Source organism: Rhinoderma darwinii, chromosome 3, assembly GCF_050947455.1.
Source record: "Rhinoderma darwinii isolate aRhiDar2 chromosome 3, aRhiDar2.hap1, whole genome shotgun sequence".
Lineage (NCBI taxonomy): Eukaryota > Metazoa > Chordata > Amphibia > Anura > Rhinodermatidae > Rhinoderma > Rhinoderma darwinii.
This window is the reverse complement of record NC_134689.1, coordinates 210,746,465-210,772,111: the sequence shown is the minus strand read 5'-3', so window position 1 is coordinate 210,772,111 and position 25,647 is coordinate 210,746,465. Positions and strand designations below refer to the sequence as shown.

The 25,647-nt window shown below is 41.1% G+C and overlaps 1 protein-coding gene across 1 annotated transcript in view; it reads left to right on the top strand.

The window, feature by feature from the left end:
- The first annotated feature begins 17,676 nt into the window (after positions 1 to 17,676).
- MAGI2 (membrane associated guanylate kinase, WW and PDZ domain containing 2) overlaps positions 17,677 to 25,647 on the top strand; it is a 967,915-nt gene continuing 959,944 nt past the window's right edge. Inside the window, exon 1 of the mRNA XM_075857349.1 lies at positions 17,677 to 18,267. Coding sequence (XP_075713464.1) covers positions 17,970 to 18,267 — 298 coding nt within the window. The 5' untranslated portion in view covers positions 17,677 to 17,969. The remainder of the gene's footprint in view (positions 18,268 to 25,647) is intronic.

Genomic DNA, 25,647 nt, shown 5'->3' with positions numbered 1-25,647 from the left:
AACGCGAGTAGTTACAAAAACGTCTTAAAATCAGGAGCTGTTTTCAGGCGAAAACAGCTCCGTAATTTCAGGCGTATTTTGCTACTGCGTGTGAACATACCCTTACTCAAATTTGGATTCGCTGGATACATTGTAAATGCTATTATGAGATTATATTCTGACCCTACAGCACGGGTTTTGTCCCCCGGATTTCTCTCCAAAAGATTTGGAATCAAAAAAAGCAAAGTGATGCAGCACTCGAAGTGAGGTGTGTTTATTCACCAAACATCTAGTACAAAAGATTTAGTATTACAAATGGCACATGCCAAGGCTGCCTGCTATCACTTCTTGTTTTCTCTCTTATAATGGAACCCCTGGCAGAGAAAATGCAAACCTCACAGGAGTTACGGAGGGGTGAACATGGGTTCAAAAGTATATGTTATAGGCCTTTATGCTGATGATGTCATTTTATCTCTGACCGATCCGGAGACCTCCTTGGTAGAGGTTGTTCGTATTTTAGACAAATTCTCTTCAGTATCTTATTATAAGCTGAATCCCTCCAAAACCCACGTTACCTTTTTATATCCCAGAACATATGAAAGATGAGATACCCTACCAACATAAATTTAACCCTTTAGTGACCAGCCTATTTTAGGCCTTAATGACCAAGCTATTTTTTTAAGTTTTTCCATCGTTGCATTCAAAGAGCTATAACTTTTTTATTTTTGCATTGATTTACCTGTATAAGGTCTTGTTTATTGCGGAACAAGTTGTATTTTTTAATAGTACCATTTTGGGGTAATTTATTGATTAACTTTTATTTACTTATTTGGGGGAGGAAAGAAAAAAAAAAGACAGGCATCTGCCAGGCCATGCCTCTAGCATGGCCTAGCAGGCATTAACTAGAGGCAAATACCTACAAATATATACCAGAAAACCGTATAGCAAAATGACACATGGTCAATAGACAGAGTTGCATCCTCCTCCCATCCACCTCACATTGTGCGTTCCAACCCCACAGGTCAGTTTCTGAGGGTAAAACAAGACTGTGACTCACAAGGAAACTTTGAAGAACAGGCCTCAAATTTGAAATGAAGATTTAAACAACGTCAGCGGCGGGCCCCGAAGCCAGGGGGGCCTGCCGCCCCCGCACCATATCAATAAAAAGTTACTATAGTAACTGGGGCCGTGGGCCCCTGTTACTATAGTAACTGACAGTACTTACCCGCCTGGTTCCGGAGCGCAACACAGGTCCTGACATCACAACACTATGCGCTGCGCACAACATACCGACCCTGGATAGAGTCAGGACAGGACCTCCGCTGCGGCTGAAGAGGGGGGTAAGATTAATATCCCTGTCTGCTGAAGCTCATAGGTTTGGGTCCGACTCCCGGGACCCTGCCAATCAGCTGTTTTGAAGGGGCTGCAGTGCTTGTACGAGAGCTGCTTCCCCTTCATTCCGGTCACTTGCCCACACTGTGAATCCGTGTGGTAGGCTTAGATACAGGGTCCAACAAACAGTATAAAAACACATCAATATCGCCAAAGGCAAAAAGATTAGCCCTTGTTTCCCAGACACCTATTGAATGCTTACTAGTATTGTGGCGTATAGCTTTATTTGGATAACTATAAGCATACAAATTAAAATTAAAAACGCAATGTGAACTGAAAAGTCTCCATACAAAGATACTAATGATATTTCATAGTCAGTACCGCCTAAGTGCAAAGTCAAACCACCCTCTCTGGTGGCCGCACTACCTATATAAGACAACTAAGATTAAAATTATCAGAACACATTGATTTTAAAATAGAAAAAGCCCCCTCCCCCCTGAACAGACAGTATCACGCATGGGCCCTGTATCTAAGCCTACCACATGTATTACTAACCATTTTTTTTGTGGTTATAAAAAACCCACATCTTTTTTTTTTTTTAATAATAATAATTGGAAAGAACGATGTGGGGTCCCCAATTTTCATAACCAGCCAGATACAACATAGCAGCAGCAGGCAACATTATCAGAGTGGGAAGGGCCTTCCCCGGCCTAATACTACAAGCCTGCGGCCGCCCCTGTGCCCGACCATGACTACCGATGGACGGGTACTGGTTCGTACCCGGCTCTTCCCAGTACCCCATGTGGCGGTGGGTACTGGGGTAAATGTGGGCGTTAGTGTTAGCCTCTGCACCGGCATAACATTAAGCCCCGGCTTAGTAATGTACGTTGTCATTCAGCCAGCAGCTATTACTAAGGTGGTAATAATAAAGTTTAAAAAAATACAACGACATAAGGAATAAAAAGAACCACACAACCCTCATTAACCATTTTATTGACAATAAAACAAACGCCGTCATTGAAGTAGTCCTCAAATCCAACATAGTCCAACGACTGAACCTGTGGAATAACACAAATACACAAAAATAATTAGTAACACATAAAGAAGCAAAACAATTATTATTCTTACCTTTTCTGGGTCCAGCGCTGGAGCTGCAATGTCAGCGAGCTGGGCACTATATCTAATCCGATCATGTGTGATACTGTCTGCTGAGATACTGTATCTAATCTCATCATGTGTGATACCCTTCTGCAGAGCCACTGTATCTAATCTCATCATGTGTGATACTGTCTAATGAACCACTGTATCTTATCCTATCCATCGTTTATAGGGTCATAGTGCTATAGATATGCTGTCTCCTATACACACATATACACACACACACACATATGCACACACACACATATACACACACACAGTTTTTGTTGGGGGTATATGTATTGGGGCTTTTCCCCATACATTTTAAGACCTTAGTGACGCCCCTGGCTGCTAGTGCTGCATTGTTGGGTCACTTAGGAACCCAGCGATGCAACTGAAAGCTGCAGGCTGACAGCTATGAGACGTTTGTGGGGGGGGGGGAATAAGAACTTTTGCATCAGGGTGTTACGTCCATGGCCGGGGGTCGTCGTTCTGACTTACCCCTTCACAATCCCGGCCATGGACGCCTCTCTTCTCAGCGTGTGCTCCCTCCAGGGAGACGCCGGCACTCTCTTCCGGGTCCTCGGGCTGTGCACCGCAGGGCGCGCTTGCCCGCGTGTGCACGGCCTTAAAGGAACAGTGTCATCACAAATTATTTTTTTATATGTTAAAGATGTTAGTGCTTTATTAAAAACGTTTATATTCATTTGTGTGTTTGTGTTTTACTTTTTCCTATTTTTACACTTTTTCTTCCCTATGGGGGCTGCCATTTTTTGTTCCATTTCTGTCTGTGTCGATTAACGACACATACAGACATGGAATACGGCAGCCACAGTCCCATAGGGACTGTGAACGGCTCCCGTCCCATTGACTTCAGTGTACGGCGTCTGTGTGGGAACTGCGCATGCGCCGCTCCCACACAGTCCAATTCGAAATTGGCGCCGTCCGGCGCCATTTTCCTGTGGACCGGAAGTCGCGGCCGGACAGTAATATTACTACTTCCGGTCGCGGCTTCCGGATTTGTGCACTTGGACCAGCGGCAGCAAACGGAGCGGACGGGCCGGAGGGAGCCGCGGCGGCAGGAGCAGGTAAGAGATTTCAATGTATGTTCGTGTTTGTGTGTGTTTACTACTGTATGTAAACCTACTACACTGTGTGTTAGCTCAAAAAATGGCGACACACAGTGTAGGAGGTTACACCGTTCAAACCCCTCGTTTATCCCGGCACTAGCCAGGATAAAGGAGGGGGGGATGCTGAGAGCTCACTAGAGCGAGGGCTTTTAACCCAATGTTGCAATGCTGCAATTTTGGGAATAGCTCCATCTAGTGACCAAAAATGGGTAGTATTATAAATTAGAATTAATTTATAATATTTCCTGACTCGTGAAAAAAATAAAAAAAATTTGAACAATGTTTAATCACCCACACACTAAATGTTTAATTTAAAAAAAAACAACATGTTTTTCTGGCAACACATTCTCTTTAAAGGGCCAGTACGCGTCCAGCTGCCTTACATCAATTATCAGCCCAAATGGCTGCTGGACTATAATAAGGGGCCCTGCCCACTGGTTCCTTGCCTGAGCCGCCGTAAAAACAGCAATGGACAGTCACTATGGGCTCCTGACTATATTCTATGCTTGGTTATTTTGCTGCCAAATAGTGTAGGGAATATGATTAATATTAATTTCCAAGCTCTACTAACAGAGGTGCAGGCCTATTACGTTAAATATTCACATTACCATCTGTCTTGGATTGCAAAAATAAACGTTGTAAAAATTTTCATTTTGTCTAAGATTCTTTATAAATTTAGATGTCTTCCTCTATGTAGACTCACGTGAATCCTTCAACTTCAGATGGATAGGCTGAAATTTATTTGGGGTTCTTCTAGATCTAGAATTAATAAGTCTGCTTTATACCCGTCTATCAAAAAAGGGGGGATGGGAGTTCCAGATATCATTAGGTACTATAAGGCTAACATAGCTGACCAAACGAAAGAATGCTGGGCACCTACCAAATTTCAATAATGGTTGAGTATAGAAGAATTATTTGTTAGAGTATGATCTTTTAAAGCTTATTTAGCTGCTCAATTCTTGAAACCATTTAGCTTCCAGTTGCCGCTATAAACCATGCGAGCTGCTAGTTCTATATGGGGGTCTATCATCCTGAAAAAGAAGATTGTTAATCCATCGAGGTCTGATATTCCCCATACTCGCTATAGAATATCATATACCTTATCTTCATTTAGGGGAATAGATTAGAAGAGTTATCACCACTTTGGCCCATTTGTATAATGATAATATTTTAGTGACGTTCAATAATTTTTTTACCCAGCTCTATGTTCTATCAATTTTTGCAAATTCAACATTTTTTATAATCTATTAATATAACACAAAGTAATTCCCAATATCCCCTCCTCTCTAAAAAAAAATCTGAAAGATCAAACAAATACAGTGAAGGAAATAAGTATTTGATCCCTTGCTGATTTTGTAAGTTTGCCCACTGCCAAAGTCATGAACAGTCTAGAATTTTTAGGCTAGGTTAATTTTACCAGTGAGAGATAGATTATATTTAAAAAAAAAAAAGAAAATCACATTGTCAAAATTATATATATTTATTTGCATTGTGCACAGAGAAATAAGTATTTGATCCCTTTGCCCAACAAGACTTAATACTTGGTGGCAAAACCCTTGTTGGCAAGCACAGCAGTCAGACGTTTTTTGTAGTTGATGATGAGGTTTGCACACATGTTAGATGGAATTTTGGCCCACTCCTCTTTGCAGATCATCTGTAAATCATTAAGATTTCGAGGCTGTCGCTTGGCAACTCGGATCTTCAGCTTCCTCCATAAGTTTTCGATGGGATTAAGATCTGGAGACTGGCTAGGCCACTCCATTACTTTAATGTGCTTCTTTTTGAGCCTCTCCTTTGTTGCCTTGGCTGTATGTTTCGGGTCATTGTCATTTTGGAAGACCCAGCCACGAGCCATTTTTAATGTCCTGGTGGAGGGAAGGAGGTTGTCACTCAGGATTTGACGGTACATGGCTCCATCCATTCTCCCATTGATGCGGTGAAGTAGTCCTGTGCCCTTAGCAGAGAAACACCCCCAAAACATAATGTTTCCACCTCCATGCTTGACAGTGGGGACGGTGTTCTTTGGGTCATAGGCAGCATTTCTCTTCCTCCAAACACGGCGAGTTGAGTTAATGCCAAAGAGCTCAATTTTAGTCTCATCTGACCACAGCACCTTCTCCCAATCACTCTCAGAATCATCCAGATGTTAATTTGCAAACTTCAGACGGGCCTGTACATGTGCCTTCTTGAGCAGGGGGACCTTGCGGCACTGCAGGATTTTAATCCATTACGGCATAATGTGTTACCAATGGTTTTCTTGGTGACTGTGGTCCCAGCTGCCTTGAGATCATTAACAAGTTCCCCCCGTGAGTTTTCGGCTGAGCTCTCACCTTCCTCAGGATCAAGGATACCCCACGAGGTGAGATTTTGCATGGAGCCCCAGATCGATGTCGATTGACAGTCATTTTGTATGTCTTCCATTTTCTTACTATTGCACCAACAGTTGTCTCCTTCTCACCCAGCGTCTTACTTATGGTTTTGTAGCCCATTCCAGCCTTGTGCAGGTCTATGATCTTGTCCCTGACATCCTTAGAAAGCTCTTTGGTCTTGCCCATGTTGTAGAGGTTAGAGTCAGACTGATTAATTGAGTCTGTGGACAGGAGTCTTTTATACAGGTGACCATTTAAGACAGCTGTCTTTAATGCAGGCACCAAGTTGATTTAGAGCGTGTAACTGGTCTGGAGGAGGCTGAACTCTTAATGGTTGGTAGGGGATCAAATACTTATTTCTCTGTGCACAATGCAAATAAATATATATAATTTTGACTATGTGATTTTCTTTTTTTTTTTTTATATATAATCTATCTCTCACTGGTAAAATTAACCTAGCCTAAAAATTCTAGACTGTTCATGACTCTGACAGTGGGCAAACTTACAAAATCAGCAAGGGATCAAATACTTATTTCCTTCACTGTATAAGAGGATTGTCTACAGCCTATACTTCCATAGGTAACAATACCCTACTCAATAAAGCAAGGTTTTACGACTAAGTGAGAAGAGGGGCTTCAGACTACATTCTCTATAGAGGAATGGAAATCTGCTTTATATAGGCTGATTAAATGCTCAAACTGTATAAATCACGCAGAACAGAATAGGAAGATATAGTTACGGTGGTATCTGACCCCTGCAAGATTATCTTACATAATTTCTAACTAACAACCCTCTTGTTGGAGAGGATGTGGACAAATAGGAACCTCATTGCATATGTGGTGGTCTTGTTGCTTTGTGGCTTCATTGTGGAATCAAGTATTTCATTTAATTTCACAAATTACAGGCATTAATATCCCATTCAAAGCGCGGTACTCTGTTTGGGACTAGATAATATTCCCTATAAGGAAAGATGGACTTGTGCAAATATTTTGATGGCATCTCGCAGAGTGATTGCCCGCAACTGGAAGTGAGCTGTCATCCCCCAAGTCTCAGAGGTAAAAGCATTAGTAAACCAACATATGCAACATGAGATTATATACGCATGTGATTTGCAATTCAGAACAAAAATGTATAAGCAAAGGAGACCATGGCTTGAAAGTTTGCATGCAATAAACTTTCCTACATCTGTAATATAATGGATACATTCGTATGGGGGAATTATCTAAATATTAAAAAATGATCTAAACCTGTAACGGATGCATAATGTATAAAATGGGTACTAGTAATGGTTGACTCTTAGAGATATGTTTGTTTTTTTGTTTTTTGTATGTATGTTTTAAAACTGTCTGTTTGAAAAATAAAAATCTGTTGAAATTATAAAATGTGGATAAAATGTTTTGAGAATTAATATAGCAACATTTTAGACGAAGTCCCTCATCAGACTTATGTGGTATCTAGTTCGGATGTGTGTACCCTGTTTCCAATTACTCGCCCCGATTAATGACATCTGCATCATTTATACATGATGCCTAAGTACGCCACTTAAACCATTAGTCAAATTTAAGTATGAGCCATTTATTACTACTCTTTGAAATCTTTTAGACAATTTTCTGTTCAACTAAAAATGAAATTACCCAGACCAAAGAACCATAAAATGACCACATGTGAGGCACAGTATTAAATGCTTCATACAAGTCCATTACATCTACTGCCATCCCTATATCTAGATTCCGGATCACAACTTAATTCAAGTAAATTTGTTTTCCAGGATCTTCCTTTCATAAGGTCATGCTAGCTGCTGATGACTATATTACTTTCTAAATCTGATGGTTCAATATGACCTACAGTTCACACTTTAACTCTAGATGTTAGGCTGCGACCTTTATTCTGAGCTTTTGTTTTGTACTATATTGTATTAACGCATTAAAAACCCTTCATCATATGGTCATGCACTTTGAACACAATGGTCCACATTTACGATGCAGTTTATGCCAGATTTTGGTGCAAAACGCTCCACAAAAGCTGCAATTGAGGACTTGCGACAATTTTACTTTAAGAATTGTGACTTTTCTCGTCACTTATCACAATTAAAAAGTGTCGAGAAAAGTGGGTGTCTCCAAGCAGATGTAGTTTTAGACAACATTTTTGGCGCATATAAATAGAGTAAATTTCGGCGCAAATCTAAATCTGCTTATAATAGGAACAGATTTAATTTTCTAATTTAAGCATAGTCCCAAAATGCGCCAAATTTATTATGAAACATGAGCATTTTAATAAATTGGGCGCAAATCTCTCCAACTAATTCCTTTACTTGGACATACTACAGACTTAGTAAATGCGGGCCAGTGTTTCAGTGGAAAAGTATAGACAAGTCACTAATAGAAACTTATAAATGTACATTGCAAAGGTCAATACTTTTGTCTTGGCTGTATAAAGATAAAAAATGCCAATAATTTGCCGAATGCATATATATATATATATATATATATATATATATATACATATATATATATATATATATATATATATATATATATACATATATATATATATATATATATATATATATATATATACATATATACATATACATATACATACACAGTTATACAGCATATGTACACAGCATATATAGACAGTTATTAGATTCCAATGTAAGAAATGATTGCAAGATTAGTTTCATTAATAAAATAATTTATTCTATAAATAAAGATTCAAAGTATATAAAACATTACTAAAAGTAGAGCTCACTGCATTAACTGCATACACATCACATTTTTATTATTACATACAGTATAATTGGAGAATCTATGTTTATTACTTTGGCCCACTCTAATTGTATTTTTTTGGGGGAAATGTAAGTTCAGATCACCTAGGAACAACTAAACTTTTTCATTCAAGACTATCATTTGAGTACACATATGTGCAAAGTGGGCAAAGTATTTATCAGGCATAGACTGCATCTACGCAGTTGTGTTTTTCAGGTTCCTTCTTCTCAAGCAACAGAAAGCAGATATAAAACAATTAACAGATGGGAAAAGTTACAGGAAAAAAACTATATTTCATGTTAAACTTCATAAATACTTGACATTCTAAGTGTCACAATAGATGGGTATGTGGACCCACTGGGCCGTACCGCAGTAGCAGGATAGCAGCTGGCCAAACAGGGTACTAAGTCAATGTCTATAGTTTGGATAAAGGTACCTGTGGCAATTCAGACAGTAACGATGGTTTAGGCTCGGATGGAACTCAGGCAGCAGGCAGAGAACTCCAAATCTGTACAGCACAGGAACACGGTAGCACGGGATACAGGATACAGGTAGCAGGAACGGGACACTGGGAACTGGAAAACACTCAAGGGACCATTTGCAAGACTAACACGGGTAGGAACAAACAACGCTCAGGAAATGAAAGTAGGGGCAGGGCCCTTCTTATAGTCCAGGGTGATCTGGGAGCAATCAGCTTAATCTCACACATGTGTGCACTCTGACTCTTTAAGACTGGACTGAGCTCGCGCGAGCACCCTAGTGGTCACTGCGGGATAGGATGGTCGCATGTGCTGGCATCTCTGGGAGAAAGGCATCGGCAGGATGAGAGGAGTTCGTGGTCAGCGACCGCAGACGTTACACTAAGCATATTCTAACCACTTATAAAAGTAAATTTTTTTTACAGAAATAAGCCCAAATACATTGCATTTCTTCTAGTCTTCTTGTATCCAGGGACGTACAAATCAAAAGACCCCAATAGCAAAACATAAAATAGGCCCTAACATTTACGGGATGGGCGGCACGGGCCCCCTCATGCCCGGTGGCGTCGCTAGCTCCGGATGGGGCCCGGTGCTAGCGACATCCACATTCACTTGTATCTGCGTCCTCAGGATGCACATACAAATGGATACTATAGGCTGCAGGTCACGCTAGACTCCCTGCACAGGCCGGCATGATGACGTCACTGCATCACGCTGGTCTGCGCATGCGTCCTGCCCGTAGGATGTGAAGCGCTCCGTCCGTCACGGGAATAGGGCAAGGTATGTACAATATATTTATTTTTTTGGGGGGCTGTGTGCCACTATATACAAGGTGGGGAGCAGGGTGGCATTAAATACAAAGGGGGGAGCAGGGTGCCACTATATACAAGGGGGGAGCAGGTTGGCACTATATACAGTGGGAACAGGGTGGCATTATATACAAGGGGGGAGCGGAGTGGTATTATATACAAGGTGGGGAGTAGGGTAGCATTATATACAAGGGGGAGCAAAGTGGTATTATATACAAGTGGAGAGCAGGGTGGCATTATATACAAGGGGGGAGCAGGGTGGCATTATATACAAAGGGGGGAGCAGGGTGACACTATATACGAGGGGGGAGCAAGGTGGCACTATATACAAGGGGGGAGCAGAGTGGCACTATATACAAGAAGGAGCAGGTTGGCACTATATACAAGGGGGAGCAGGGTGGCACTAAATACAAGGGGGGCTGTGTGGCACTATATACAAGGGGGGCTGTGTAGCACTACTAAGTGCTGTATTGCACTTTACAAGGGAGAGGGCTGTGTGGCACAATCTACAGGGGTCTGTGTGTGGCACTATCTACAGGCAGCTATGTGTGACACAATCTACAGGGCTCTGTGTCTGGCGCTATCTACAGGGGCTGTGTGGCACTATCTACAAGGGAGTGGGGGCTGTGTGGCACTATATATATACAAGGGGGGGCTATGTGGCACTATATACAAGGGGAGGGCTTAAATATCAAAACTTAAAAATAAAACCTTTTCCCATATTTTCTCTAAAGTAATATAAAAAAAATTTACATAACTAGTATTGCCCGTCTGTAAAAGTTGAAACTATTACGATATAACGTTATTTAAACCGCTCGGTGAACATTGTAAAAAGAAACAACATTTAAACGCTAGAATTTCTGTTTTTTGGTCACCTTAGCTCTCCAACAAAAAGAATAAAAAATTATCAAAAATCATATGTAACCTAAAATCATACTAATATAAACTACAGCTCGCCCCACAACAAATAAGCTCTCATACCGCTCAATTGACAGAAAAATACAAAAGTTACGGCTCTCAGAATGTGGTGACAAAAACCTAATTTTTTTTAACAAATAGTTTTTTCTTTGTAAAAGTAGTAAAACACGAAAAAAATATATAAATTTTGTATCGCCATAGTCGTACCAACCTGTAGAAAAAGTTACATGTCGTTTTTACATAAAAGCTGTAAAAACGAAACCTAAACAAAAATGGTGGAGATTGCTGTTTTTTGCCAATTTCACCCCACAAGGAATTTTTTTTTACAGTTTCCCAGTACATTATATGGTAAATTAACGGGTGCATTGAAAAACTACCACAGGGTATATCAACAGAAAAATAAAAAGTTATGGCTTTTGTAAAGCGGGGAGGAGAAAACGAAAAAGAAAAAATGAAAACTGGCCTGGTCATTAAGGAGTTAAACTAGATGGGAGCTGTCAAAATGTATATGTAGTGAGCTGCACCTAGTGGTACTATATTATTACTACAAATACTATTACTGAGTTTGTCAGGAGGCAATACAACACTGGGAGCCTCGAACCAAGAGTCCAATAGCTGTTGAGTGGATTGCTATGGAGGTATACCAATGCTTGTATCAGGCAAACCAGTTATACACTATATTAGATGAATGGCACATTGTATTAGTAAATTTCTCCCTACTCATAGCTAGAAAAGTTTGTTTAAAATATGCAATATGCTATAATCTACTATTACAACATATTACAGAATAGTTTCCTAACCACGGTAGAAGGAACATCATTAGTTTCCCACTACTTTTCTTTCTTAAAGAACCTCTGTCACCAGCTCATCACTTCCCTATCTCCTACCTAATCTAGTAGGCGCTTTAATGCTGATAACTCCTGTGTTTTTTGTTTAAAAAGACGTCTATTATTCTTGAAGTTATGTTCGTTTTTAAAGTTATGCTAATTTTCTCTTAATGGCCAACTGGGCATTTTTGTTCTTTTCACCACGTGGGCAATGTATAGAAAACTGTATGACGCTGACCAATCAGCATCATACACTTATCTTCAATTCAGCCCAGCATGATTCACAGTCCAGCATGATCTCAGATAGAATTGCGAGATCACGCTGTGGCGTCACATACCCCCGCAGGTCCTTCACCGGAGCGACGGAAGATGGACCAGACATCACCTCCAGCTGTGCCAGGACGATTATCCCCCTCAGCAGCAGCTGCGGTCCTGCTTCTGAGGAGGATAATCATTTGTGGATCCGTTTTTAACGCTAATTTTTCAGAAATCAATCCTCGTGACAGCTGTTAAAATCTGATCCTGGCCCTCCCAAGGGAACTCCCTGTGCACCGCGCCACTTTAAGCGCTGAGCCCAGAGAAGACAATGACGTCATTGTCTATGTATGGACAGTGATGTCAGAGCCTCAAACTATGGAGTCCGTGGCCAGAGCACCACAAGCTCTCTGGCATGGGACACCTGTCTTGGGAAAGCCTTTGTCCTCACTGTCCATATATGGACAGTAACATTAGGGGCTTCGTAATATGAGAATCCACCTAGGAGCGAAATCCCTGGCCAGAGAGTTGCCAATGCTCTGGCCGGGGATTTCGCTCCTAAAGGGAGCCCCTGCTGCCACTCTCCATATATGGACAGTGACGTCAGGGATTTCTAGCATTGAGCCCCAATGGCACTATCTGCAAGGGTGTGGCGTTATCTACAGCGGTGGAATGTGTGGCGCTATCTATTGGGGTGGGGCTATCTACAGGGTGTGTGGCACTATCTACAGGGGGAGTGTGTTGCACTAGCAACATGGGCACTGTGGCACTTTCCACAAGGGACACCGTGGCCCTATCTACATGGGCACTGTGTGGCACTATCTACATGGGTATTGTGTGGCATTATCTACATGAGCATTGTGGCACTATCTTTGTGGGTTCTGGCACCTAATATGTGGACGCTATGGTACTTTATTTGGCCCTTTATATGTGGGCACTGTGGAACTATATACAGTGGGCACTCTGTGGGCACTGAGGCACTGTGTGGGCACTGTTGCACTATCTACGTGGGAACTGGCACTATGTGGGCACTATCTACAGTAAGCACTGTGGCACTATATACAGGGACATTGCTGCACTGTCTACTTGGGAACTGTTTTTATTTCCTGGGTCGGGATAAAAAAACCCTGACAAATAAACTTTATCTGTTTTTTTATTGGCCATGAAAAACTGATGGCATTCAGATGACAAACGGCTGTTAAAAATGGTGAGAAGGCCGAGAAATGGATAATGCAAAATGGCCACGAAAAACTGACAGTTGATCCGTTTTCAATGGCCTTTTTTTTTTCCACTATCATGTTGTGAATATAGCCTAATAGTGAGGTGATCCATGTAGAATAAGGTACATTTTAAGGTCTTATTATTCGCCTTCTATTTTCTCTCTAACATATTTATAAGCTAAAGAAGCTAAGAGTGCCTAGAATTTGCTCTGTTTATCAGAATTGTAGACAATCAGCATGGTAATTAAAGAATGGTAAAGGGATTTCTCAATTATTGAAAGGTTGGCATCATTACCTGCAGATGAGATGAGTTAACATGCTGTTGTTTCTTTGTGCGAAGCAGGTTCAGTTTATGTGAGTATTTAGTCTACATATTGGAGTAATTTCTATTTATTCACTCTTGTGTATTTCACAATTATTAACGTGTTCTGAACAATGTTGAGAGATCTGAAAGTATAATGAATTTTGTAATGTGGATAATCCCTGCTGATCTTGTCAAGCAATTAGGAGTTTGGAATTGGGGATGCGTGTTTTTTTTTAAATTTCTTTTGTGTTTATTTTGCACGTAAATGAATAATTTCTAAACAATGACTAATGTGTATTTTACTAATTGTCCAACACTAGGTGTATATTTAAACTCATATAAAGATGGTTGAATCCGGGATGTCACACTGCTTACAATGTTCTACACTATTAACCTCATATTGTTGAATCACAAAGGTTCACTTTAACTCCTTGGATGGATGGATAGCCACTTTAATATGCAAAGGGACCAGGTCCACTATAATCTAGAACTGTTATATATAGCAGGGTACATAGAAGTATGCAGAGGGACCAGGTTCAGTAGGATCTAGAACTGCTATTTATAGCAGGCTACATGTCAGTATGCAGATGGACCGGTAGGATCTGCCAATGTTATATATAGCAGGGTACATGTTAATATGCAGAGGGACCAGGTCCATTAGGATCTAGAACTGTTATATATAGCAGGGTACATATTAGTATGCAAAGGGACCAGGACCACTAGGATCTAGTACTGTTATATATAGCAGGGTACGTATTAGTGTGCAGAGGGACCAGAACCACTAGGATCTAGCACTGTTATATACAGCAGGGTACATATTAGTATGCAAAGGGACCAGGACCACTAGGATCTAGCACAGTTATATAAAGCAGGGTACATATTAGTATGCAAAGGGACCAGGACCACTGGGATCTAGCACTGTTATATATAGCAGTGTACGTATTAGTGTGCAGAGGGACCAGGACCACTAGGATCTAGCACTGTTATATACTGTATAGCAAGGTACGTATTAGTGTGCAGAGGGACCAGGACCACTAGGATCTAGCACTGTTATATACTGTATAGCAAGGTACGTATTAGTGTGCAGATGAACCAGGATCACTAGGATCTAGCACTGTTATATAAAGCAGGGTACGTATTAGTGTGCAGATGAACCAGTACCACTAGGATCTAGCACTGTTATATATAACAGGGTACGTATTAGTGTGCAGAGGGACCAGGACCACTAGAATCTAATACTGTTATATATAGCAGGGTACGTATTAGTGTGCAGAGGGACCAGGACCACTAGGATCTAGCACTGTTATATAAAGCAGGGTACATATTAGTATGCAAAGGGACCAGGACCACTGGGATCTAGCACTGTTATATATAGCAGTGTACGTATTAGTGTGCAGAGGGACCAGGACCACTAGGATCTAGCACTGTTATATACTGTATAGCAAGGTACGTATTAGTGTGCAGAGGGACCAGGATCACTAGGATCTAGCACCGTTATATAAAGCAGGGTACGTATTAGTGTGCAGATGAACCAGGATCACTAGGATCTAGCACTGTTATATATAGCAGGGTACATACAAGTATGCAGAGGGACCAGGTTCAGTAGGATCTAGAACTGCTATTTATAGCAGGCTACATGTCAGTATGCAGATGGACCGCTAGGATCTGCCAATGTTATATATAGCAGGGTACATGTTAATATGCAGAGGGACCAGGTCCACTAGGATCTAGAACTGTTATATATAGCAGGGTACATATTAGTATGCAAAGGGACCAGGACCACTGGGATCTAGCACTGTTATATATAGCAGTGTACGTATTAGTGTGCAGAGGGACCAGGACCACTAGGATCTAGCACTGTTATATACTGTATAGCAAGGTACGTATTAGTGTGCAGATGAACCAGGATCACTAGGATCTAGCACTGTTATATATAGCAGTGTACGTATTAGTGTGCAGAGGGACCAGGACCACTAGGATCTAGCACTGTTATATACTGTATAGCAAGGTACGTATTAGTGTGCAGAGGGACCAGGATCACTAGGATCTAGCACCGTTATATAAAGCAGGGTACGTATTAGTGTGCAGATGAACCAGTACCACTAGGATCTAGCACTGTTATATATAGCAGGGTACGTATTAGTGTCCAGAGGGACCAGGACCACTAGAATCTAATACTGTTATATACAGCAGGGTACGTATTAGTGTGCAGATGAACCAGGATCATTAGGATCTAGCACTGTTATATATAGCAGAGTACGTATTAGTGTGCAGAGGGACCAGGATTACTAGGATCTAGCACTGTTATATATAGCAGGGTACATATTAGTGTCCAGAGGGACCAGGACCACTAGGATCTAGTACTGTTATATATAGCAGGGTACGTATTAGTATGCAGAGGGACCAGGATTAATAGGATCTAGCACTGTTATATATAGCAGGGTACGTATTAGTATGCAGATGGACCAGGCCCACTAGTATCTAGCACTGTTATATATAGCAGGGTACGTATTAGTGTGCAGAGGGACCAGGACCACTAGGATCTAGTACTGTTATATATAGCAGGGTACGTATTAGTATGCAGAGGGACCAGGATTACTAGGCTCTAGCACTGTTATATACAGCAGGGTACATATTAGTATGCAAAGGGACCAGGACCACTAGGATCTAGTACTGTTATATATAGCAGGGTACGTATTAATATGCAGAGGGACCAGGATTACTAGGATCTAGCACTGTTATATATAGCAGGGTACGTATTAGTGTGCAGAGGGACCAGGACCACTAGGATCTAGTACTGTTATATATAGCAGGGTACGTATTAATATGCAGAGGGACCAGGATTACTAGGATCTAGCACTGTTATATACAGCAGGGTACATATTAGTATGCAAAGGGACCAGGACCACTAGGATCTAGTACTGTTATATATAGCAGGGAACGTATTAATATGCAGAGGGACCAGGATTACTAGGATCTAGCACTGTTATATATAGCAGGGTACGTATTAGTATGCAGAGGGACGAGGACCACTAGGATCTAGTACTGTTATATATAGCAGGGTACATATTAGTATGCAAAGGGACCAGGACCACTAGGATCTAGTACTGTTATATATAGCAGGGTACGTATTAATATGCAGAGGGACCAGGATTACTAGGATCTAGCACTGTTATATATAGCAGGGTACGTATTAGTGTGCAGAGGGACCAGGACCACTAGGATCTAGCACTGTTATATATAGCAGGGTACATATTAGTATGCAAAGGGACCAGGATTACTAGGATCTAGCACTGTTATATACAGCAGGGTACATATTAGTATGCAAAGGGACCAGGACCACTAGGATCTAGTACTGTTATATATAGCAGGGTACGTATTAATATGCAGAGGGACCAGGATTACTAGGATCTAGCACTGTTATATACAGCAGGGTACATATTAGTATGCAAAGGGACCAGGACCACTAGGATCTAGTACTGTTATATATAGCAGGGTACGTATTAATATGCAGAGGGACCAGGATTACTAGGATCTAGCACTGTTATATATAGCAGGGTACGTATTAGTATGCAGAGGGACGAGGACCACTAGGATCTAGTACTGTTATATATAGCAGGGTACGTATTAGTATGCAGAGGGACCAGGATTACTAGGATCGACCACTAGGATCTAGTTCTGTTATATATAGCAGGGTACAAATTAATATGCAGAGGGACCAGGATTACTAGGATCTAGCACTGTTATATATAGCAGGGTAAGTATTAGTATGCAGAGGGACCAGGACCACTAGGATCTAGTACTGTTATATATAGCAGGGTACGTATTAGTATGCAGAGGGACCAGGACCACTAGGATCTAGTACTGTTATATATAGCAGAGTACGCATTAGTATGCAGAGGGACCAGGATTACTAGGATCTAGGTATAACCGTCAGAGCAGATCCAAACCGTCAGAGCAGATCCATAAGTACAGTATAGTGAATTGATAATAAGCCTGCAGTCTGTGGAACAATACTGAGCTGCTGCCTTGGTGCTGGCCTCCTCCTCTCTGGTTGCCTGGCAAACACACACAGCCTCTCTCTCACACTTCACTACCGGGTTATAAAGAAAGGAGAGAGCAGACAGCTCCATCCCTCCTCCTCCCCCTGCTGCTCTCCATCCTTCCCCTCCCTCTGCCCCTCTGCCAGTTATTACTGTACAACTAGTACACACACACGCTTACACACACACACTGTGCTGCCAGCTGCCAGCATGGAGATCAGCTAGTGACACTCACACTTGCATGTATACATATAGTGTGTACCCACCTACAGCTGGAGCAAGAGACTACAGTACTTCTCCTCCTTCCTATTGCTGCTGCTACCTCTTCATCCCAAAGCCTGGCCATTCATCAGGAACCACCAAGGAACCCCCTTCATCTCCACTACAGAACCAGGGGCCATGTCCAAGAACCTGAAGAAGAAGAACCACTGGACCAACAAAGTCCATGAGTGTGTGATTGACAGGAGCCTGGAAGGGGAGCTTGGCTTTGACATCAGAGGGGGTGCTGAGAATGGCCAATTTCCTTACCTTGGGGAGGTAAAACCTGGGAAGGTGTCTTATCAGAGTGGCAAACTGGTACCTGAGGAACTAGTGCTGGAGGTAAATGATACTCCGGTGGCTGGACTCACTATCAGGGATGTACTGGCTGTCATCAAACATTGCAAGGACCCCATCAGAATCAAGTGTGTAAAACAAGGTAGGAGTGTTTCTTCTGTGCCCACATGCTGCTGTGCCAGTGTAATATGCCTGCCATAACATGGATATTCCTGATTTGTAGCTTTGTTGTAGTGCTATTATGTTTTGTGATAACACAAGGTGACATGAGTTTGCAGCATGTAAACAGTAAGAACATGGCATGAGTTGGGTAACTGCAGAATGGCATTCTTTAGGCATCTCATATGGGAATGAACACAAGGAATAAGCCCAGCCCTGCAATGCAGCGTTGTATGGAAGAGGAAACACATCCACATGCAGGAGTTGCCTGAGTAACTTTGTTTTTGCAGCTGTATTAATGACTTGTTGGAGTTCAAGGATTGCTTGGTGCTGGCACAGTGTGTGTGTGCCAGGGGCAGCGATCTGCTGTAAGTTTAGGGCATGGGCAGTGGTGTCGCAGGATAAAATGGAACTACTATGCTTTAGTATGCTGAGGACTGCACACTGTTTATGATGTTGTTGCATGGACCCTATGTGATAAGAAGCCTGCGCTGATTGCTTGCTGGGCATGAATTATTTAGGGGCAGTGTTATGACCCTGGCATACTATACCAGAATGCTGTGAATACATGCATATTATCTGTTATCATTGTATGTTATGTGGGCTTGATTTGTGCTTTCTAGAACTCTTCAGTATGTTTTTCTTCTTGTGGATTGTGTAAATGAGAGACATTGAGCTGAGGAAAAGACCTTGGGCGGAATACAAGAGATAACCAAAGACTTGAGTGTAGATGAAAGCTTAGTAACTAGGTAACAGATAGAATTCATTGAGAAAGGTGAAGCTACTACAGTACCAGCAGCATCAATGGGAGTGGGCGCACATAGCACCTGTGTGACATCTCCACTAACAACTCCTTAAATAACTTCCAGTTGCATAGGTGTGAACAGTGACAGTAAGACAGTTAAAAGAATCACTGGAAAGAGAGAAACAACATCTGGCAATGTGCATATTAGTTTATTGGGTCAACAATTCACCAGATACTGAAATTTGCCTTGTACTGGTATTGTTATGTGTATGGGGAGGGCATTAATGGGGTCAATATGATTGTGGTAGGAATTTTCAGGCTAGGATAGAAAATATTTACCATTGTAGTGGATAACAGAGTGAAATTGTCACATTAGAATCTCAAGCAACACTTCAGTGGGCATGCTCATAGTGAAATGTCTGCAGAGTAGTTTTTGACACATGAAGGATTGAGTGTTGTAGTGTTTATGGACTCTTATAGCAATGTTGATGGTCACATTGTTAAACATCGGTGACACTAGTGCTGAGCATGCCCATATCTAGGCTTTTGTCCCCATGTCAGTTGTTGGTGTGGCGTCCTTCTGATATGAGAATAAGCATTGTGTATCGTTGTTAATCATATTATTAAATACTATAGTAAATTTGCATTTGGTCGCTCAAACATCACAGGTTGTCCTGAGGATTATTTATTATTACCTGCACGCGATGAAAGGCAGTATGGGTAAGATCTGATGATATCTCCGGCATACCATGCCTTACATAAGACCTAGTACTTTAATCAGGGTTAATGAGTGTCAGATTAATGACAGCTCTGAGGGGATGAGAACAATCAGGTTATTTACAAGAGATTGGTAACAATGAAATGATCTCATGGCACTGCTCACGTCTCTACCAGGCCCCTCCGTTGACATGAAGTCATCCTTGGAAGTAACACTGAATACATTTCTTGTGCTGGTGTGAACTGAGGCAATGCTTATATTCTCTTGACAGCTCAGTACACACCTTTAAACAGTGAATATTTTATTTATAATTCCTCTGATGTTTTCCAAATATTCAAAGAATACAACCTGAGAACAGATATTGGCTGTTTTTGTGGGGCAAATGTTGTTTTTCCCAAGCTTAGTTTTACCCCAAGACTTCTATTTTCTGATCTAATGAGTTATATGGCTTCGATTTTTTTCTTTACACGTTTTCATCCTCTTCTTATCAATACTTTACTGAAGTTGGTAACCACAGTGTAGGAATTTGAAATACTTTGTGTGTGAGGACATTGGCTGTGTGTATGTTGCAGTTTCTGAAAGATGTGCAAATTATTAGCAAGTATATTAATCAGACCAAAGGGCATTTCAGAACATGGAATTGTACGTGAGGATCCATATTTTCCATGCCATAACTGTGACCCACAAGTGACCTCTATTCCATCTTACAGATAAATAGCTTGATTTTCTTAGGAACCTAAGTGATATAATATTATATGCACAAGCATAAACCTTCTCTGTCCGTTTAGCAGACTTTGCTCGTCCTTTGGCATAAGGGCATACGAGAATGTTTTACATTACAGCATTTTTACATCTGCATAGGCTTCAGTAGCATTATACCAACTGTAGTGCCAATGCAAGGAAAGAACTTGAGCAACACAATCTCAGGTGAAGGCCAACCATGAGACCCACATCAATTCATTAATGGGGTTTCAGCCTCTGAATGTAAGCAAGAAGGTTTCTATCATCTGACAGCAATCAGAGATCTGATGCTAAGAAAATATAAGTTACTAGAGAGTTGCATAATTTTTCAGCATGCAGTGATCGAGTTTTCTTTACAAAACACCAGACAACAAGTTCGATTCCATGACAAATAACAGGATCATGACAATCCCTAGTTAAGCAGCTCTGATGAGAGAATACCTCTTAACTACAGACACAAAACTGATGTGTAAAAAAATGACCGTTAGTAAAGCAGTATATCAAAACCTCAATAAGAAAATGTGATTGTTGTGACTATTGTACTCTTCTTTACAGCTCCCAGTTTCCTGTCCCACATAATATATCTAAGACTCCTTAGCCCTAATTCACACTCCCTCTGGGAGTTATTATTTAGGGTCAGTAGATGATTGTACATTGTAGTTCATGTTACACTAAGTATGACCAAGCCCGTAACATTTCTTGCTGATAGATGGTCAATATTATTATATTGTATTTTATTTATTAGATAGTATTGTACTGTTTAATAGTAATGTTCTTAAAATGAGGAGCGGGGGTTGCCCAGCTCTGGACCAAATATTGAGAAAATAAACGGGATGGACATGTATCTTTTTTCATTGTCTATAAATATAATGTTCTAACTAAGAAAGAAAAATAAATGCTTGGCAAAAGAAAAATATTTTTTTGAAAGATAATATTGAATCGCTCACATCTGCGTTAGAGGCTCTATTAGGAACCTATTGTCTCCGGTAAAACCACAGACACCCCGAAGGAAAGCCAACGGAACATATTAAAGTCAATGGGTTCCGCCGGCCGCCGGCAGTGTCCGTTCTGCAATGGAACAGTTGCTTCCATATTTCCCTTGTTCTGGTCCTCTGATGGAGCAGAGCAACGGAACAAACCGACGCAGGTGTGAACTAAGACTAAGAAATAAATTTTAACAATGGACAGCACCCATGCAAGTCAATGGGGCTATTCACACATCCGTTTTTTTAAACAGAGTGTGTCCATTGCAAAAAACTCACAGCATGTCCTAATCTGGTAAGTTTTTGCAGACTGGACTCACTTATTGAAGTCTAGGTGCGTGAATCAAACGGTCAGCACACAGATTTCATCCGTGCGCTGTCAGTTTTTCATGGATCAGTTGCTAAAGAAATGCTGAAAAAAAACAAATGACACACGGAAACCACACAGACGCAACATAAACTTTCAGATTGATGAAAAATGGTCTGTTTTGCGAACGCAAATCGGACACGCTCATGTGAATGTGGCCTAAGTCAACGCGTAGCATAATAGATTTCTGCAGATCTTATCCCGTGGGTGAAATACGTAGTAAGAAACCGGCGCATTTCCCAAAGAAATGTGTCTTGCGGATTTGAAAATCTGTGGCATGCTCTGGTTTCTGTGTGGAGTGCGATGAGATTTTGAAAACTCCATCCACAAGTATTGTACTATAAAATGCCACAATGAAATATGCTGCAATTCGGTCATGTGTAAATGTGGCCTAAGAATGTTACTTCCACCCTAGAAGTAGAAACGATAAGGCAAGCAGTACTGTAGTTTTCTATAAGTGCCTGGTGTTTGATGCAGAGCAAGAAAGCGTGTAATTATATTTGGAATGTTCAGTTACATGCTCCTCTTTCTAGCACACATTGCAATGAGACCAAGCCGGTACCTCAAGGTCTAAGCTATACGTGTTATTTCTAGTAGCACAATCACAATTTCTGGGGGGGAATTAATTCTATTTTTTGGCTGAACTGTGATTGGGCTCATGACTGGGGATAATGTCCCACTGCTCTCAATAGTACAAACCATAAGTGTATAGAGTGCGATTTACGTTTTTCTCTGGGTCAATGGTAGACGTTTATGGCAACTGTATAGGCATCCCTACTCTATGAGACAGAGCTGAGAGCTGATATCAGTGTACTACTCTCACTCAGGTGGACCCAGTCCGTTCATGTGTCACATGACCAACCATTCATTTGAATGGCTGGGATGTAGTAATACATTTTCCCTGCAGTGGCCACTGCAGAGCAAATGTAGAACTAGTTGCATCTTTCCCCATCGATAAGTGCTGATCGCTGGGGGTTTTGAAGCCAGACCTGATCAACTGATCGCTGGACCAGCTTCAAACTAAAAATGGGGTTGTCATGAAGAGACAACCCACTATAATTTTGCATTTTAGGTGAAGATAGCATTTAATATTTGCTAGTCCTAATATTATTTCTATGTTAGGCCTAGCTAGAGATGTATATGTTTTATATTGAACATGATTAACTCTCACATAGCTTTTGAGAAAAGATGAAGCGATTTTTAGTGTCAATATCTCTTGTAACTGCTTTGGGGTGAGAAGATTGCAGAATTTGCATAAAACAGTGTTTGGTTAATTGTGGCTAATACAAACTTAATGCACATTGGATGTGTGAGACTAAAAGGATATTAACTCTTTCATTGGTAAAAAAAAAAAAAAGAATTATCATCTTGTAAATAATAGTGAATATGTGAAAATGACATGTTAGTTTTATGACAGCAGTGTGACTCGCTCATACATTTACCACTACTCTAATTTATATGTTGACGCCTTGCTATGGGTACCCAAACATGTGGCGGATTCGCTGCAGATTTTTCTGCAAGTCCTGCAATTAGGGCATGACCAGACGTGGCGGAATTGCTCTGGAATTCCGCTGCGGACAGTCCGCAGCGGAAATCCACAGCGTACACGTTTCTCCATTGCCTTCCACAGCTTTTTAGTAGGGTTCGTTTACACGTTGCGGACAATTCCGCTGCGGAGCATAGGCTGCGGTGCGGAATTTGGTGTCCGCAGCATACACTGGTTGTTGCGGACGTGTAGCGGACTTGTTGCGCACTCATTGCGGAATTTCTCCATTGACTTCAATGGAGAGTCAAAATTCCGCAATGAAGTCCGCAGATGTTATGTCTGCTGCGGAGCGTATTGGTTTTACTAACATGACATTTCTTCATTCTGGCTGGTCCTATGTATTTCTAGGTCTACAGCCAGACTGAGGAAGTCAATGGGGCTCCCGTAGTTATGGGTGACTACGTGTGTGCACCCGAAATTACGGGAGCGTTGCTAGGCGACGTCAGTAAATAGTCACTGTCCAGGGTGCTGAAAGAGTTAAGCGATCGGCAGTAACTGTTTCAGCACCCTGGACAGTGACTTCCGATCACAATATACATCAACCTGTAAAAAAAATAGAAGTTCCTACTTACCGAGAACTCCCTGCTTCTTCCTCCAGTCCTGCCTCCCGGGATGACGTTTCAGTCCAAGTGACGGCTGCAGCTAATCACAGGCTGCAGCGGTCACATGGACTGCCACGTCATCCAGGAAGGTCAGACTGGATGTCAAGAGAGGGACGCGTTACCAAGACAACGGCCGGTAAGTATGAAATTCTTTTTACTTTTACTAGGGAAAGGGCTGTCCCTTCTCTCTATCCTGCACTGATAGAGAGAAGGGAAGCCCTCTTCCCCTCAATACGCAACGGCTAGTCCGCATCAATTTAATGCCCATTTTAGGCAAAAGCCGCAACAGAATCTGCAACGCAGATTTTGTGCGCCATTGATGCGGACAGTGGCGGAAGAACTCCGCCACGTCTGGGCATACCCTTAAAGTGTGAAATCTGCTCTGAACATCCACAACAGAAGGAAACAGAAAATCTGCAGCATGTTCTCATATCCATACGGTAAATGTTTCACAACATGTGGATGCGATTTGCTCAAATCTCGTCCACATGATTGATACTGTAATCTGGGGATTTAAAAGCCGCATGAAAAATGATCTTATTAGCATGGTTGTTATTATTTATCTGCCTACATATTGTAGAATGAATTAGTGGCTGTGTGCATGGGAAATGACTTCTATACATTGTTACAGAGTGCTCACAATCCCATGCAAAAATATAAAGTTCTCATCAGTAATTAAATTCTACAGAAAAGACAATTGGCCATGTCAGCAGAATTCTTACGTTTTGCTTGCAGTATTCTTTTGTTTATCAAGCGACCCTATTATTTATTTTGTCAGAGGAAAATATTTGCTTTGGCACATGTAATTAACTCAATTCTAGCTCCCCTTGTTTTGGTGATATTTATGACAAGAGAAGCTAAAATGCCACCTCAGTTGACAAGTTATCCAGCCAGGAAGCCTGTTTTAGATGAAAAATAAGCCAGTAAAAATATTAAGTAGGATACTGTATTTAGATGTCAGATCTTCAAATGAAAAATGAACCGGTTCAGGAACAGGCACCATTTAGCCATTTTTAGCATGCGTTAGATATACGGCTATATATTTTATTTTTTTCTTGATCAATGCAGTTTTCTTTTTTTTATTATTTTTATACATATTATTTTTTTTAGCATTTTTAGGGCTTTCGTATTATTTTTTACATTTTAGCTATTTTTTTCTGGTAATATTATAGTGTTACCCTAAAATAAACTTTTTAGTTGTGATCATTGTGTACTGTAAATTTTGACCTGTCTATTTTAGGGTAATTAGGTCATTGCTAGCGTTATGACAATGATTGGTTTGGGGGAGCGTTTTTTTTATTGGGTATTCTATGTATTATTATAGTAACTTTTTTTTCTTTCAATTATTTATTATTTTGGCCTGTTCCTCAAAGGTCATAAAAAACCTTTTAGGAGGGCTTTATTTAATTTTCTTACACTATACATTTCTACTTTAATTCGCGTTGCAGAGAAGCTCCAGTTACAGGGGAAATCAACCCTGTTATAGTGACCATTATCACGGTTAGGTCTGTGCTGGGTCTAGTTAGACGCAGCAGCAGCCTCCTACTATCGGCATCACAGATATCATGCAACCCATCACATGACCACCAGGACCAATGGAGGCATCGACCTCTATTCTATACAAAGCATATCGGGCCATGTTAGAGGACCCTTACTTTTTG